This window comes from Mixophyes fleayi, chromosome 8, assembly GCF_038048845.1.
Source record: "Mixophyes fleayi isolate aMixFle1 chromosome 8, aMixFle1.hap1, whole genome shotgun sequence".
Taxonomy (NCBI): Eukaryota; Metazoa; Chordata; class Amphibia; order Anura; family Limnodynastidae; genus Mixophyes; species Mixophyes fleayi.
Window position 1 is genome coordinate 117,862,285 of NC_134409.1, and position 18,864 is coordinate 117,881,148.

The following is an 18,864-nucleotide window of genomic DNA, read 5'->3' on the forward strand; positions in this document are numbered from 1 at the left end:
CTACTGCAACAAAAATTAGGCTGTTCAGTTATTCTACAGTTGTACCTAAATAGCTTTTTATTGTGTCCAAAGATTTAACACCCTCATTTTATTGTTATATATTTTTTTGGTGATCTTTTTGTCATTTTGTCTTTGTATTTTAGGATAACACAAGATGTCATTTTTATGTTTGTTTTTTTTACTAGTATTTATCAGTGGGTATTTGGAAAATATCCTATTTTCTTCAGGAGAACCTGCAGATGAACAATGAGTTTCTGGATGGTATAAGTGTACACGTTCTTCCGTTCCTATAAGGAGAAAAATTCAGGTTTCAGACTTTTAAAATCAACATCTTCTTCTGGATGGTTTTACATTAGTGCTGAGTCACATTTGTAAAAAAGATGATCTATTTATTGACCTTTGCAAACAGCGGATTATTGGACCAGTCTAGTGACAAATTAAGACAGGTCAGGAATAAATGGGGAGCTGTTAACGTGGCTGGTAAAGCTTTGAGAAGAAGCACTCTAGGGTATGAATCACCTTCTCTGTAGCAGCATGTGAGGGGAAACGTGGGGGAAAAAAATTGTTGTTTCAGGTGAGATTTATTGAGAAAGAAGGTCGTCATTGAATTTTGTTGTTGGAGGGGGGGGGGGGGGGGTGGGGTGGGTTTGGGGGTTTAAAAAAAAAAAAAAAAAATTTTCTTAACACATCATATTCATTATGTTCTGAATCTTTTCCGTATAAAAACACCGCATTCTGTGTTCCTTTGTTGGCTCCTGTTTTGCAAACAAACTTTTGACCTCGTCATACACAGAAGAACGGGTTTGGCATCCCGCAGTTACTAGACAGTTGTGCCTTCTATCTGTCACATTCTGTCACTGTGACATGTTGTGTAACTTCTGCCCTAAAAGTGGATGTTTAACATATCGGGCACCATCTTTTCTTAAAGGGACAAATTCATCCAAAAACTTATCTAATTTCTCTCAGTTCTGTCTTCCTTAGCAGAATTGACATCATAGTGATACCAGTAAGCGAAAGTATGTTTTAATCCTCTGACAATACCTAGTGGGGTTATTTCTAGCGATTATAGGGGCACATTTATCATTTATCGTTGAAATAGAGAAATGGTTATCAATCCTTATCGGACGGATAAGTATTGATTCATTTCTCAAATTTATCAAAACCGGAGTACAGAAACAGCAGTCCCGATAATCTGCTGTTTCTGTGAAAAAAAAAAATCATACTTACCTGCCTCTTCGGAAGCGCTGTTTTCGGGTCTTCTCCTTACTCTTCAATTGCGCATGTCCAGTTCCAAGAACTGGACATGCGCACACAGATCCCCTCTCTGTCGTTGCAGAGAGAGAGCTGTGAGTGACAGGGAGGGATCATGTGATCCCTCCACACATGCGCTGTCCAGCTCTGCTCTCCGGAGCAGAGCTGACAGCATTAGATTTCCTCAATTCGGATGATGTACGCCAGCTTCATAGTGTTATTTCCTATGGTGACAACTGTTAATGCATAGGTTGAAGCGTAAAAAAAAAAAGACCAAATTGGTGTTTTTGATGCAAATAGGGCGTTTTTCACTCTTTGACAAACTGGCCCCATTATCCTTGTACTGAGGTATGAATTGCTCCAACAAAGAAGGGTCAAATGAGTGTTGGGCAACCTCCATGTGGGTGCTGGCCTAGGAGGGAGTGAGAGCACCCTGTACCCCCCTCCTCCTCCGTTATGCAGAGTGACATACCTGCTTTGAGGTCACATGATACAAAGCGGAGAACAAGATTGGCAGCAGCCAGCTGGGGGGTGCCACACGAGAGAGCTCGGTGGACCACAACTGTCCTTCAGGCTACCTGTTGCCCATCACTGGGTTAAACAGAGATATTACTTGTAGAATTAATAATATTTAACACAAAACTATTTGCTGTAACTACTTTTACAGAATAAACAGTTTAACAAATTGTTTATACAAGACCACAAAGAACAAATGGACTGCACGACAAGTCTACAGACAAAAAGAAGCACACGCTTATCTGAAAGATTCCGGTCTGTTGTCTCCTTACACCCGAGACTGTCAAATTACTTGAGTTTTTGGATCTTGGTTTGTGCTTTTTTTTTGTTTGTTTTTTTGGTTTGTTTGTTTTTGTTTGTTTGTTTGTTTTTTGGTACATGAATATGTATTCAACATTTGCAAGTATGTACTTTGCATGGTACGTTAACTACATTATAATGATACAAAATAGAACTTTATTTGCATCTGTTACCTGACAAGCTCCTGGAAGCTCCGTTGCTATGCTTCCCTGACCCTAGCAACCAGGTTCAAAAAAGTGTATTCTGATTGGTGAGGCTTAGTTATGCAGCTGCTTGAATTCCTCTACTAAGCAATATGTGCAGAATAAATTCTGCAGCGTAAAAATAAATGGTAAAGCATGCACACTAATAAACCTACACTTCTGAAAACATATTAAATATATTGGGGTAGACATGTTCTTTAAATTTAGCCATAATCCCTGCAGCGGTTTCCTCCTATTAAGTTCTGTCTGTTTCTCTAATAGATGCGTGATGTATACAGTGAGTATTCTATAGTCTGTGGAATTCAGTGACGTACATCCGGGAGTATAACTTCCAGACTTTTGTTACAAAAGTAATTAAACGGATCCTAAACCCTTCAGAGACGTTAAACTGGGCTGTTTTGTTATATTGTGCATTAAATATTTATTTCATGATGTGCTGTTGGGCAAAACGGAATCTGTGATCAAAATGAAGGCTTGTATTCCAAATCTAAAAAAGTTTTGTAACAAAAGTTTATTAACTATGGGTCATTGATCATGAGATAACATGTAGAGAATGATCTGTTCAGGTCAGAGGTGTGTCCTGACTGTCTACTGTCCTTTGGAAAATTACTGGCGTACTACCAGAAAAAGCTCTGTTTTGTACATGTACATCACATAATCTGTCTGTCAGTGGTAACATGCCTAATTAATATGCTCAGAGATTGTAATGAACCATTTAATATAGCAAAACAGAGTAGTTATATGCACAACAGTTATGTCCAGTAATCTGTACATCAAAGATCACGTTCATGCAGGTACAGGCGTCTTGATACTTTGTAACACCTTGGTACCCCTCAAGATCAGTCTCGAGTGCTCCAGACTGACTGTCTGAGGTCTGAGTGGCAGGGGCATGTGGAGGCATTTTGTGGCAAGTAGGACTCTGAGGGCATTGATGTGTGGCCCTATTTTAAGTGTCTGGTTGCCCATCACCGCTATAGATGCCAGCGACACGTCTGTTGCGGTTAGGAGCCGCTGCATTGCTAAGAATGCTGGCAGCGGCCTTTTCCTTTTAAATGCTGCGCTCGCTTTACCTTGGGGGCTCTTACTGCACCAGCCACAATCAAGGGTCTAGATGAGAGCCAAAGGCACTGTCTTGTAGGTGGAAGGGACCGTCCTACATCACACTGTCACTCAACCAAGTCTCGCAACTGGGTCTTCTGCATTCTCCAAGAATGTCTATTTTTGGTTTAGAGAATCTATTGCAAGTAATGTGCAGATTGCAGCATGGATGCCCTTTAGTCATATAATGAGGATTATTACCTGGCTCGGTGAACCTGAACCTGTAAATTGCTGCTGGAAAAATGATAATTTTATAATTGCTGCTGTTTTTATTTTTAACTCTACGATAAAGTGAATCGGTCCTCGCAGGGAAACCAGAAGGCAGCACTTGGAAGATGCAAAACAGATTCTATGATAAAGAATAAGAATATAAAACCTACTTGTTACAAAGCTGTATGTGTGTTGAGTTTTGAAATCTATAAACCGGTTTCTGTTGAATTACAGCTATGGTGCAACTCTCCACTTGGAAATACCCTTTAAACATTCTAGTTCTGGCTTTTTTAGATGTTGGTCAGTAACAGAAAGTGTTTACATTAAATACCTTGCCCAGCAGAAGACAGAAAGGCGTTATGTCTTTGAAGTCTAGGTGGCGCTATGTGTTTGAACTCTAGGTGGCGCTATTTCATTAGAGTATGTTTAAGCCATGAATATGGCAGCTCTCACTCGTGCTAATGAATAGTATACCAACAAAAACGTATTCCCATATATTTAACTGAAGATGTATGGAATATTAAAGTGAATATTAAGTTTTATAAATGTTTCACTGTTTTGAAGCCTGAACAATAAAAACAAAGTTGCCATATATCCTCCAAGAGTCTTATAGGACATACACATTCCTACTTCTCCTGGATCGGTTAAGAGCAGTGGAGTATATGTACTAAACTGCGTTTTGAAAAAGTGGAGATGTTGCCTATAGCAACCAATCAGATTCTAGCTGTCATTTATTTAGTGCATTCTACAAAATGACAGCTAGAATCTGATTGGTTGCTATAGGCAACATCTCCACTTTTTCAAACCTGCAGTTTAGTACATATACCCCAGTGTTTTTTATCCTTCATTTAATGGTAGAGAAAAATGTCCTATATTGTCACTAATCCTGAATCCATCCTGTTCTGTAACAGTGTGCGGTCTCAATTCCTGCCTGTAGCACTGGCAGAGATTTTCCTGCCTTCACTGGCAGAGACTGGCGCAGGAAAGACCTTACTGTGTTTTTTTAGGTCAGCATAAACTCTGTAAATGATTAACTAGATGTCTGCATATTTGGCTTCTGAAACCTCTCCTGGGGTTTGGCGATACAGATGCGATAGACATTTTAGGTGTGACCAGGGAGCGGCCTTTCAGTGGTAGTCCCAGCCAGAAATATTGATTGGTTTTCTGTATGTGTATTTGCGTGTATGTGTGGTGATTGTGTTTTGAACTGTTTTTTTTTTGTTTTAAAGTTGGACTTCATTGTTTTCCACAGGGCTACAGTCAGGGGTGGATCTAGAGAATTCTTCTACCCGGGGCGATTTAGGGGGGGGGGGGGCGGGGGGGGGCGATTTAGGGGGGGGGGGGGCGATTAAGGCCCCGCCCCCTTTTTTACGTCTGAGGCTGCCGGCGGCTGCATACTATGTGCAGGTCCGTTCAGCAGTGACAGGCAGGGACAGTGTGCTGCCCGGATGCTCTGATTGTGTTTAAAATGCAATCAGAGCAGCCGGGCAGCACACTGTCACTGCCGAACGCACCTGCACATAATGTGCAGCCGCCGGCAGCAAGCCCCTGCTAGGGGGGTGATCCGCCCCCCCCCCCCCCCCCCCCCCCCCCTGGATCCGCCACTGGCTACAGTGTCAGACAATAACCTTCTTGTTACAATACCAGATTCCATCTCTCTCCTGCATACACTGTTACTAGTTCAAACCTTCAGATTATTTTATATTTTTGTAATTTCTGCAACCAACTACTTGTCTTTCTAGCTGCTGATTGAGCATATCGGCACTTTTTTGCATCCCGGGCTAGAAAAAAGGCTGCTTTTATAAACCCATGACAAGGAATAAAAAGTGGAAACACTCCAATAAAGTTACTGAATAGGGCGTTGTCATTGCAGAATATCTCCTAATTGCTTGAATGGTTCAGATCTTGTGACTGAGAAGGATATAATCTATTGATAACATCTGTGTCTTGCTCATCAAACAATTGGGCAACCAAATATGCCATAATTGGCAATAAGGCAGTCAGGCACTTTTATACTTGACCCCAATGGCGGAACTACCATTTGGTGCGGTGCGTGGGGGCCCATGGAGATAATGGGGCCCGCTGTACGGGAAACTAGTTGAGCTGTGGGCCCCAGTTTCCTCCTCCCCGCTTCCCGGTATCGGGGCCCACTACTCACTAGTTCTGCCTCTGTTTGACCCTGTGCATGCTGGGATGTTATTTAATTACTTAATGTATAAGCCCCATCTGTATGGAAGGCCTTTAATTTGGCTATACTTGCAAACCAAATATATTTGTTAGGTGACGGATGCCATTTTTTTATTTTTTTTTTTGCTTCCATTTTATTGATGAAAAGTGGACTTAGGTGGATCTATTAAATATATCTTATTCATATGATGGCCATTCATGCTGTGTCATAACACCAGTTCCTGCCCGATAATGATTATATCAAAGTCAATAGGCTCATTATTGACTTGTTTGGAAATGGGGTCGGATGATGACCTGTGTGTGTGTGGCTACCTTCCAACTGCAGGGTGTAGTCAAATTGGACATTAATCCTGTCGTCTGGTTCTTTCGCGGTGTGGCGGGATCATTATAGGAGTTTGGCTTTAAAACTGGAGTGTGAAGGGATGGCAGGAAATCTAATGGAGGGACCCCTTGCTGAGCAGGTGGGGAAGGGGTGGAGGGTTGTCATGCCGAAGGAGATATTAGCTTTTGTATACTGATCAATGTCCAGTGACAAATGGCCTGCTTAACCCTCTCCGATTACATATAGAAATCAGCGTGGGACCAGAGACTTAGTGAGAACTTGCCTATTATATGTTTATATTGAGTGTTTTTTATTTTTTTTATTTTGATTTGATCTCTTCTAAACGTTCTGACCTTCCTACCAACAAGGTTTGTACAGCGATAACCATTATGAAAGTGCTGTTTTAGTCAGGAACTGTCTTGCTGTAAGCAGTGATGTACAGAGTTGTACAATTTCCTTCCTGTACTGCCAAGGGCAGGTGTTGTAGATTGATAAGTGAATATTGCCATTTTTAGATTGTGTATGCTCCATCTCAGACAATACTACATGTTTTACATTAATATGTCTGACCAACTTCCGACTATAACAATGCTTCAGCACTGGACAGTTTGACGGGAAGAGAGAGTCCAAAACTATTATATTTGACCCCCAAGACCATTCTGAACATTCAACAGGCAATCAAAATTTTGAGACCTAATTTATCCATCCCAACTACTGCATGACCAAAACTGTCTAATACAGCATTGTATATGTGGCCAGATTGGGCATTGGACCTACAGACAGAATACTGTGTTGTATAATGCATAGTTCCTGTAAGACTACCTTCATCCTACATACAGTGGAAGCCGCCATCTTGTTATCACATTCATAACAATGCATCCATCATTTCACTAGGATGAAGTGTCTGTGTGTTGTTACTGGTAGATACTTATACTTATTGGGTGATTTTGCAAAATCGCTGCCCAAATATTTGGCTTTATAAAAAAATTTTTATAACTTTTTATATAGAGTTTTTCACACAATTTCCATGCTTAGTTATTCTTTACATCGTCATATTGTTTAGTTTAATTAGAGATGCAAAGAGACTTCTTCCTTGCTCCTAGGAAGACATGCTGGGTATAGACACATGTTATGCTTTTCATTAAAATGACATTAACATGTGGCTTTTATTGGATAGCATAATATTTGTAGTCGGTAACATGCACCTCTTTACAAGAAAGAAAAACGACAAACCGTAAAACACGTAATAAGCACAGCCAAGAGATTTGTGGAGTCTGTGCAGACCACACACACACGCTGGCTGGTGTAGTAATGTTGTAACGTCTGTGTGTGCCAGTAACGGGGGCTGGTCACACACACACACACACACACACACACATACACACACACACTCCTGAATTCTCTGAGTGATACAAAGCCTGTACTGTGCATCCTTGTGTTAAATCAGGGGTCAGGGAACTTTTTTACCCTTTACCCCCAAATATATTTAAAAACGCTGACGTTACCCCCTTGATTTGAAAGGAAGGAAATCCTATATTATTAATTATTGGAATTCAAAATTTTATTGAATCTATTCAAAATTTCTTTGAAAGCTTCAATTCCAAAACTTCAGGTTTTAGAGAAATGATGTTGCTTCATTTTTTGATACGAGAGCATCAATATTGGGGCATTTTGATGTCTGAGCAATTTGGATACAGTCTTCAGTGTCCAATCGATTTCTCTGCTTTGATTTTCCACTCTGACGAGCATAAAAACAAAGCAGAGAAATCGATTGGACGCTGAAGACTGTTCGCAAAGGTAGGGTGTTACAAAAGGCAGCAACTTTTTGACTGCCTCCTCCGTGTGCAATTTTGATGCCTTTGCAGCTGTTGACATCCAAAAATATGATGGATCTGCTTTGTTTTCAAATGCAATATGTGCTTCATTATTGCATCGACGCTCAAGAAGTGCCTCCTTCCAACCCTTGAGGCCCTTCTGGTACAACAGCAATTTCACATTTAAAGGGGTCTACAATCCAACTGACAGCATGTGAATAGGCTGCATTACCCCCAGGAATTTCATTTTTACCCCGTTTGGGGTAATTTACCCCTGTTCCCTGACCACTGTGTTAAAGGGTAATAGGAAATTGCTGTGACAAGAGAGGGCTGAGTTGTTTATGTAAAATTTAGGTCAACCTGAAACATTTCTCTTAGCGAAACATAGTAGGAAGATCCAGTGAATGAATATACTGAGAATCCCCTTTCTGTAATGTAGATCTGGACATAAATACTGATATAGATAAATAGAGATAGTTATTATATTTAGACAGTTTGGCTTGGTATTGAATGCATGGTCCCTTAGTGAGTGCGATGCTCAATAATGATCCGATCGCAATCGTTCATGCCTGTAAATCTGGTCAGCAGATGACTGACGATTCTTACAGGTCTGTGTGTCCAGGAAAGGATTGGAGTTGATTTATTTTTAAATATAATTTCAGAATTTTATAATCTGTTCTTGGACTAATTTAGGACTTTACAATACCTCGGACAGCATAGTCGGTGAGGATAAGATCAATCTTCCAACTTGTTTGCTGTAAACTTTGTGATTTGGCCAAAACTTTACAGGCTCCATATAGAGGAGATGCACAAAAGTGAGTTTCGGATACATAACGTAAAGGAATTTGCAAAGCTAATTTCTCTAACTCATCCACTTTTGTAGCTTGCTAATTATTCTTAGGCTAATCATGAATGCTATGACCTGGCTATAATTATATTTTCAGGATTAAATGATTTGTTCTATTCTTGGGTGTTAAAATTCTACTTTATGGTTTAGGATCTAATAGTGTTTATTGTTACTAGGTCATAATGTGTTATCATTTATCTTCAGACATTGAGTCATTTTGAGTTTTATGTGAGGTGTGAAATAAATTGGTATAAGGCAGACAGAATTATGACTTATCCATTGTTCTCATAGTCTAGGGTTTAACGCTTTCTAGCCAGTTCCATATTTGGAATATTCATTGTCCTTGAGAACAAAGTATTTTTATATTAACAATTAGGTTTTGGTCACATACACCAAGCGGTCTGTTTATCAAAACCCTGATGTATCACAGCGTTAGAAAATCTTCGGCCACACAGTTCATCTAGAAACTGTCACCGGGTTGGGTGATGTTTGGCTCCCTGGTGATACTGGCTAACAGTGAGTTCTCACTAGGCAAAATAATGACCTGGCTCAGAACTGAAAGATTGGACTTGGGTTTCTGATTCTAGATTCAGCAAAAAAAATATAATAGACGAGAACCCCAAAAACTTCATTTACAAGAAAAAAAAAAAAGGGAAAAAGATTTGTTTTCTTTGAAACGACATTAAAAACAATTTTATTTATTTACTTCCAAGTCCAGGAAATGTTTTATTATCAAGCAAGGATTAACCCCTAGTGCTCTTCTAAACCCTAAATTGGTCTACGAAAGGTAGCTTCTAAATCTCCAATGTACAGTACACTTTTCAATTGTGTTTTATTTTTCTCTGAGTAACGGAATTTGTTCCTTTTTATGTAAACATCTGTGCGATTTAACTTTTCTGTTTATTCTGGGGGTTTTTTTGTGCTGGAGTTTTTTGGACAAAAACAAAGCAAATCACATTGGTGCAGAAACCATTAACAAGAACATTGTTTACATCTTATAACTGTATTCTGATTTAGATGTGGCCGAAAGGTGCAACTGTATGAGCTAAATAATATGGATTTTAACATTTGCTGTAGACTTTTTACAGGACACAAATTCTACTTCTGTGTTCCGTATTTATTTTCAGTAGGGGACGCAGGTATTCCTTGGAATGCAAATGTTTTGCCTTGTGAACACTGAGGTGATGATCATTATAAATGATTTATGTAGCGCCACCAGTTCCGCAGCGCTGTACAGAGAATGTCATTCACATCAGTCCCTGACTCATTGGAGCTTACAGTCTAAATTAGGGCTGTAACTAGGGCTGTGCGATAGGGGGCGACCGTTCAGGGCAAAATGCTGAAGGGGGCACAGTTTATAAATATTTTATGCTCGTTTGGGTAAAATTGAGGGCTAGGGGGGGCGGCATTTTTCCTTCTCACCCCAGGGGCTAAAATTTTAAGTTATGGCTCTAATCTAAATTCCCTAGAAAAACACACAGAATAGGGTTAATTTTGTCAGTATCCAGTTAGCCTACTAGTATGTTTTTGGAGTAGGGAGAAAACCGGAAGAACCTGGAGGTAACAAACTCAAATGCAGGGAGAACTATGGCTACGTCACAAGTTTAGAACCTTTATACAGGCATTATTGGTAACATAAGTTGTATATTATATTGTTCATAAGGACCTGGTCTTACATGTTGTATAACTGAGAATTTCACATACAAATGGTGTTTGGATGATTAAATCGCACCTATATCATAGTTGCCTGAATTTCTGGGAGTCCACCCGGGAGAGCAGTGCAAGCTCCCGGTTTCTAACCCCCTCAATAGTAAAGTGGTGGGAGGCGGGGCTAAGGATGCAAAACGCTCGTCATTGCGGCCCCGCCCCCTGCTGTAATTGGCCATAAAATGTGATTCATGTTTAGGGGCCAAATGATGCAATCCGCCGGGACACGCCTACCTCCCCCTGATCTCCCGGAGCAGTCCTTGCCAGTGTTGGGAAGTATGACCTATATATGAAACAATATTCATGCACCCAGCTTGTTGGAACAGGTCACTCATCAATTTTGTTTTACAGTATGATCATTTGTTGTTTAAAACTCATCATGGTCATGCCTAGGTGATGAAATCTATTACAAATATTATTTATTATTAATATAAACACTTATTTGGCCCCAGCATATTCTGCAGCACTTTATATTATTATTTATTATTATTATTATTATTATTATTATTAATTTTTATTTATAAGGCGCCACTAGGTATCCGTAGCGCCGTACAGGGACAGACAGAAACACGATACAGGGTGAGACGGCACAGTTAACAAAAAGCACAGTAACTCGGAAGCTCAATGTACAGCTAGATGAGAGGTGAGAGCCCCCAGCGGTGTAGCTAGAGGGGAAGAAGGGCAGGAGGACCTCACGGAGGAGACAAGGAGCTGGAGAGCAGAGTTAAGGGTTACAATAGAGAACAAACATCTAAGACAAGCCTGAGTATTGGCTTGCAGAGGCAAGACCATCCTGCTTGCAAGCTTTTGGCATACTTGCCGACTTTTCAAACAAGCTGTCTCAGAGGGGGTCCATTGAGGGGGCGTGGCCATGTGAATTGCGTCGTCAGGCCCCACCCCCTGTCAAAGGGTGAGCATTTTGGCCAAATGCTGCAGGAGGCGGGCCAAGATGACGCGTTAAGCCCTGCCCCACCCACTTCACCAACGGAGATAGCTGGATCCGGGAGGTTTGCCTGCTTTCTTGGGAGTCTTGGAGAACTCCCAAAAATTCTGGAGTCTCCTGAATATTCCGGGAGAGTAGGCGACTATGGCTTACAGTCTATAGGAAAACGGAAGTTTGATGAATGAGATTAACTGCCACATGCTGGTCCAGTCTGATTTTATTGAGGAAAAGTACTTAGTGGAGTATTTGATTCAGACACACAGCAATGTTTATTTGGAGATCAGAGGGTTGTGTGAGTGTAGAAAGAGAATATATGCAAGTATAAGTGAGCTGTGTACAGGGGTGGCATATCTGGTAAGCTTGGATATGGAGGTTTACAAGGTGGCTGGGGATTGGATAACCTTGCCTGAAGAAGTGAGTTTTCAGGGAACTCTTGGGTATTTGTAGTTTAGGGGAAAAATCTTGTTGTAGGAGGGAATTCCAGAGTGGTTTCAGAATTTCAAGTCAAACTATCCTTCACTGTACATGCGCTCTAGATCTAAATAGCTGTGTGTAAATGCATTGCATAACTAAATGACCAGATCCTTTAAAAGTTGTTGCATGTGACCATGATTTGCAAGAATGAGTGTGTTCGCAAACAAAAATGTGAACAGATCGAATTCTAGAGGGAGTGATTGTCTGTTGTCAGGGCATGTACAGTGCTATCAGAAAGATGAGGGAAAGCTACAGAGATAGGTCTCTAGATATATGAATTTTCACATGTGTACATCATTAATAATTTGGTAAATGTTACCATTATAATGTAATAGGTGTCTCCAAGCCCCTGAGAGTAATGACTGCAAGATCTTTCCCATGTCTCGCTTAACTCATCCAATGATTAATGCACCTATTCTACGGGGAGATTATGAAAATCTGCTCTGTTGGCACTGGGATATATGTCTGTTTTATAAATTGCATGGTGGTGTATTTGTTTTTTTTTTTTTCTTTTTCTTAGTGGCCTTCTAATGAAACACTCAGAGCTAGATTTACTAAGCTGCAGGTTTGAAAAAGTGGGGATGTTGCCTATAGCAACCAATCAGATTCTAGCTTTCATTTATTTAGTAACTTCTACAAAATGACAGCTAGAATCTGATTGGTTGCTATAGGCAACATCCCCACTTTTTCAAACCCGCAGCTTAGTAAATCTAGCCTTCAGTCTCTGTTCAGAGTCCGCTGATTTCCTCTTGGCATTGTCGGTGCCACTGCCATTCACTTCTTAAATTACAGGAGGAGGTTGGGGGCTTGGCAGCGAGATCTGGCCATGACTTGGCACCTTCTAGTATAGGGGCAACATGATTTATGTTGCTGCAGTTGATTAGAGAACTTTTATTATGGTTATTACAACTGACAAAGGCAATGTAAATGAACATTCTGGTTTGGATAAACTTATATAAATAAAAGACTCTCTTTCTGAGTGGTCTGCTGTTTTACACAATGAAAACCCTGTTTTCTGTTACAAATATGATCCTCGTTGATTTATGTTTTAGTATAATAGGTTTATTTTATTTTTCATAAAGTTAGAACCAGTGAGGGTTACACTGCTCAATAAAAGGAGATTGATTGGTTGTTTGGGACAAAAAGTACTTGTTCTTACTTAGATCCAGTTGTTGCAGACATTCTCCTGAGTCTACTGGTCATCTGATGTCTCTTTTTTCCTAAACTTGGTATCGGCGGTGGGATTATTCTTAGTCGGCACAGCACAAAAAGGGTTTAAGATAAAATATGTTATTTTTATTAAAGAATAGAACTTGTTGTCTAGGATAGAGGTTTTTTTGTAAGTGTCTTTCTATTTGACTTTTTGTTTTTTATTTCTTACCCCATAATATGGATTTCTAAGCATAGCACAGAGAATTTATTTTTTTTGCCAACAATGGTTGGAGTTAATTGTAAAAGTAGTAGTGAGTAGTAAGTTTGGAAGTATGCTGCTAAAAATACCTTATAGAAACAATTGGACTTGGCTTGTGATAAATGCACCGTATGGTTCTTGTAGTGACGTCACTGTCAGGTGACTCTGTAGGTCTACTGTAACTAATCCTCTTAGGCTTTCCTACCTTAATACACTAGGGACAATACTAATGCTATGGAAATAATCATTAGGGAAAAGGAATATCGGTAAGATGATAAAGAAGGGTGTGGTGAAATATACGTCTCATAACGCAGTTATCCTTGTGGATACAAGTTGGGAAAACACCACATTAATGTAGGGCTGTATTCCTGGAAGTCTTACCAAACCCTCCAGTGGGAAGTAACTCGTACCCATCCAACCAAACACTGATAATGTAATCTTCGTTTGCAATACTAGATACTGTGGTGGGCTGTATAGACCTTTTTGTTGTTGTTTGTGGTTGTTGTTGTTGTAGTATGTGTATTGCAATGTTAATGTTTATTCCTCTGTTGGGTAATCGTGTAATGCAGCCCTGCAATGCATGGTGTATGTGGCTCCATGTCAAATCTATAGCATCATCTCTCAGGATTAACTGTAATCTTGTTTTTATGTCTCTTGTCAAATCAATTTCATGGATAGAAATAGTATTGCTTGACACGTGTTCTCAGTGTGTTACTGACACGGACTGATTAGTGTAATTGTTTTCTGCGTGTTACTGACACAGGCTGATTAGTGTAATTGCGTGCTGTATATTACTGACACACAGGCTGTTTAATTAGGGTATTTGGTTACTTTGAGAACTTAAGAAACATAAATGTGTCTTAAGTTTCTGATGCATACTAACTGTTTCAAATACTTTATTGGGGCAAAAAGGTAACACGTCAAGAAACAAATGGACTGTTTTTGGAGTGTTCCATGTTTATGGTAATGGTTCCAACTTTAATAATGGCAAACTACATGAACACTATTCAAGAATATTATATATACTTAGACATCAACTGCTTGGCCTAGTAACACTCCTCCATTCCCCCGCCATGCAATTAATAACGCTTTATTTCCAATGTTCTCTGGTCTAAAAAAACAACAACTCCACACCCAGGTACTCTATGTATAATATATAGCAAACACTGGAGATGAAGCGTTAATGTGGGGAGAATTTTTTTTCCTATGCACAACAATCTTCTGGTCAGTAATCTCGTGTCAGGATAATGCAGCCACGTTTTGCAGACAATAGCTGAGGACAGTAGCTTGCACTTGGCTGTATAGAAAATCCACATAGAACGTGAAACCTCTCTAGTCCCATCAAATATATTTATGAATATTATTGGTAGGTTTTATAGAGGGCGTCTTGTAGATTAGGATTGTCACTCGTTTCCAGGCTGTTGATTGGCTGCGTTGTAATGAATATTTATTCAGTACACAGGCTCTTTTTGAGGCCTGAGGATGTTATTGGAAATGTAAGAAAATTGCAATCATGGACCTGTAGGATCTACTCTGATTTTCCTATAAATAATAGAAATCACTTAAAGATTGTTGTCTGCCTGTCAATTGGCCCGTTGAAAGAATTTTTTTTTTATATATATATATTATAATTATAATTCCTGACCATGGCCTTATCTGTGTAGAGTTTGTTCTCCCCGTGTTTGCGTGGGTTTCCTCTGGGTGCTCTGGTTTCCTCCCACACTCCAAAAACATACTGGTAGGTTAATTGGCTGCTATCAAAATTGACCCTTCTGTGTGTATGTGTGTTAGGGAATTTAGACTGTAAGCTCCAATGGGGCAGGGACTGATGTGAGTGAGTTCTCTGTACAGCGCTGCGGAATCAGTGGCGCTATATAAATAAATGGTGATGATGTCCCCTAACCTGCTGTATTCTATCTTCAGACAGCAAAGCTATTGTGGATGGAAACCTGAAACTGATCCTGGGTCTCATCTGGACCCTCATCCTACACTACTCCATCTCTATGCCAGTATGGGAAAATGAGGGCGACGAGGAGACCAAAAATCAAACCCCAAAACAAAGGCTTCTGGGCTGGATTCAGAACAAAATCCCTGACTTGCCGATCACCAATTTCAGCAACAACTGGCACGATGGAAAAGCCCTGGGTGCCCTGGTTGACAGCTGTGCTCCAGGTAATTATATGTCTGCTTTTAGTTACTGTGTAGGGTTATCGTCAGTGTGACCCTAAAGAGATCTGGGTTTGAAACTGACAATTTCTGTCTTTCTACTTAAACCTATCTTGCCTGGTAGATTGGAGCATCCTCCTTAGTAATTGGCTCTGCTCATAGGCTTAATTTCTACCCTCACGTAGGCATTGGATCTTATCTGAAAACCTGAAAAAAGTTATTGCTGCAGTGTGGCGAACTATTCATACACACAGACATGAGCACAATGTGCTTGTTCCCAGTACTGTCTCCATTAGGGACCTGCTAAGCGGTTTAAGAAGGATAGAATCCGGTCGGGAAATCAGATTAATTTTTAAATGCAATTTAGGACGTTTTAGGCATCCTGTTCCAAATTCTAGATAATGGATCCTGTACTCGTACTGGTCATTTTAAAGACCTTTAGAATATAATGTAATATTATTATTATTAATAATATTGTTAATAATATAATATTTTATTTCTCTGCTCTCTTTACAATGGAAATGACTGTAAACCATATTCACTGCAGTCATTTTGTCTTTTTAACTATATGTCACTAAAGAGTCAAACACCTTGGCATTGATAGCTTTATACGCAGAGATGTTGGCAATAGCTGATCTAGGAGTTCATAGCCACACAAGTGGTTACAGATGATGCTCTCTAACTCTTAACGGTTTGTTTTTTAACAGGGTTTTTATTGCATTTTTCAGAGATAACAAAAACAAGTATACAGACAATGGCAATTTAGATGATGGATATAAACATCAGGTATCAAAGACAAATATACATCAAACCAAAAAGACATAACGGGGAATCACAACCTACAGGGAAGAGGAAAGGAGGGGAGATGGGAGACGTCACCAGAGGGTGCACTAGCAGAGAAGTCGAGGGGGCATACTGATGATCCCATGTTTAATGAGTCAAAGTTGAACAGGGAGGAGCTCTATTGAGACCTAGGAGAGGAGGTTACAACTGAATGGGTAGCAATATAGTCAGACCAGGTGAACATAACTCTTAACGTTTAAACAAGACAGAACTATAATTTTCCCCGGTATCCGTTCTTTCAGTGCTGAGGCTGAGAAGCCGCACTGCACCGAATGATTTTTAGATTTTTTTTTTTTTTTTTTTTTTTTTTGTCTTGTCTGTGGCCTCATCCTTATCCATGCATGTGGGCAGCTTAAAAAGTGTAAATGTTTTTTTTTTGAAGACCGCATCCAATTAGAGTGATCTCTCTCTTCAGGTTTGTGCCCAGACTGGGAGACGTGGGACCCCAAGAAGCCAGTTGACAATGCTCGGGAGGCCATGCAACAAGCGGATGACTGGCTGGGAGTCCCTCAGGTAATAAAGCGTTTGTAAAATCGATTGGGCTATTTTTAAGTTGATATATATTTTTTTTGGAGGGGGGGGGGGGGGGGGGTTGTTCACTTGTTTTATATTGGCCTTAAATTGCCCTTAAATTGCCCTCCATTCCTTACTTACAAAGCAGTAAATTAACGCAGCAAAAAAACAGTACTGTATCAAAGTAAGAGATTGACAATGAAACCTTGAGTCATATATCTTTATAAGGCGTGATTCATAATCTCTTCAGAACAATTGATATTAATCGGAGTAAATCCCCTTTAAAGACCCAAAAGACTTAGGGCGGTATTAACGACGCCTGAGCATCAGATGGCTCTGTATAAAAATCCTGGGCTCTGAGTAATTTGTCCTTTTTTTTTTTTTTTTTTCTAGGCAGGAATCCTTTTTAAAAAATATATTTATTTTTAATTTTGTGCAAAGAACGTACACGATCTGCTTAATACTGTGTATAAAACCTATACGCGTCATCAGTTAGAAACAATTTCTCATAGATGGCAAAAGCAACTGAGCCACCGATAAGCTTGTAATGGCTTTCTGAACCAGTTCTCTGCTACAACGCTTTAATAAGAAATTTCCCAGCAATGGGTGTATACAAGTTCTACTCTGCCACAAAATCCATGAAATATGACTGTGTTTATATTATGTATTTTATTTATTTGGAGTGAGGGCTGTTGGCCTGTGCTCCTTTTTTTTAAAAAAAAAATTACAGCTATGTGTATTGTGAGATTTAAGTGCAAAAGTTGGTATTGCCTAGGAATTGGATGATGATGATTTTATTTTTGCCTGCTTGCTAGAACATCCTGGTATAACGTGTCTTATAGTTTTCCCTCAATGAGTTATACACACTAAAGATTTTAAAAACATGGTAATAATTTTACATTTGTCAATCTTGCACTTGATCAGTCAAATCTGATATGTGATTGGCTGTTTTAAAGTACACTCCGTGTTATCAGTGCAGTTAGTCCGGTTGCATAATCAAATGAAACGATACTATGTTATTTGGAACGATCCTCGTTCATCGTTGGACTGTACACACTGCCATATTGGGCCGAACACTCGATTATTGGGTGATTTGGCCCGATAATCGGCTGAAAACACTGTAGTGTGTACCCAGCTTTAGTTGTAATTACATATCTATTCTGTATGCCTGCAGTATTTACTGTGTCGTGTTAGGACCAACGCACATAGGGTATCTAATAATATAACGGCATGTGGGAGATGGTTGTACCCCTTTATTAAGCAGGTCTCGTGTCTTCCTGTGTATGGAGAAATAAGTGGTCTTTCATTAAAACACTTTTCCATGTTTGCAGGTGATCGCCCCAGAAGAGATCATTCACCCAGATGTAGATGAACACTCCGTGATGACGTACCTGTCACAGTTCCCAAAAGCTAAACTGAAACCTGGAGCCCCTCTGAAGCCCAAACTGAACCCTAAAAAAGCGAGAGCCTATGGCCGAGGTAAGCGCTTCCCCCTCGCTACCAGCGGAATGTAAATAACCGTGCCGTGGGATGAACTGTGAGTGGCAGCATCGCCACCAGTAGTATATCAAGCACTAGCTACACGCTGTGTCTTGTTTGTTGGTTGACTTGCAAATGTGAATTTCAACTATATTTACTTGTTTCCCACCCTTCCCTGGTGGAACATCCATTGGTAGCAATATGTGAACGAGAGAAAGGAGATATCTTAGTGGTGTAAAAAGGACTTTCTACTGTACAGATGGACACTGGCCGGCACAAAACCGGTGTATTGAAGAGAACTGGCCTCTGTCCATGTCTGCACAGCATACAAAAGTTCTCTACCGATTCCGTTGTTGTGTACGGTTGGTGTCGCCAACCGCAAGTCTAAGGCTTTCAGTGGACTGCACAGGAATGGTCAATGTACTTCTCTGCGCCATAGAAAGACATTTTATATTCAGGAGTTGCTCCGAAACTCTTTGTAAAGTATATCAAGAATGGGTGTAATCTCCATTTACATTGTCTCCCATTACCACAGTCCAATTAAGTCTGCCAGCATTAAATCTACAACAGTTATCTATTT

General features: G+C 40.0%; 1 protein-coding gene across 3 annotated transcripts in view; it reads left to right on the forward strand.

Moving 5' to 3' along the window:
* Nucleotides 1-18,864, forward strand: part of FLNB (filamin B) — a 157,174-nt gene that overhangs the window by 52,485 nt on the left and 85,825 nt on the right. For all 3 annotated transcript variants that reach the window (XM_075183278.1, XM_075183276.1, XM_075183277.1), the window contains exons 2-4: nucleotides 15,207-15,455; nucleotides 16,708-16,805; nucleotides 18,137-18,284. In XM_075183278.1, the coding sequence (XP_075039379.1) occupies nucleotides 15,207-15,455; nucleotides 16,708-16,805; nucleotides 18,137-18,284 (495 nt within the window). The remainder of the gene's footprint in view (nucleotides 1-15,206; nucleotides 15,456-16,707; nucleotides 16,806-18,136; nucleotides 18,285-18,864) is intronic.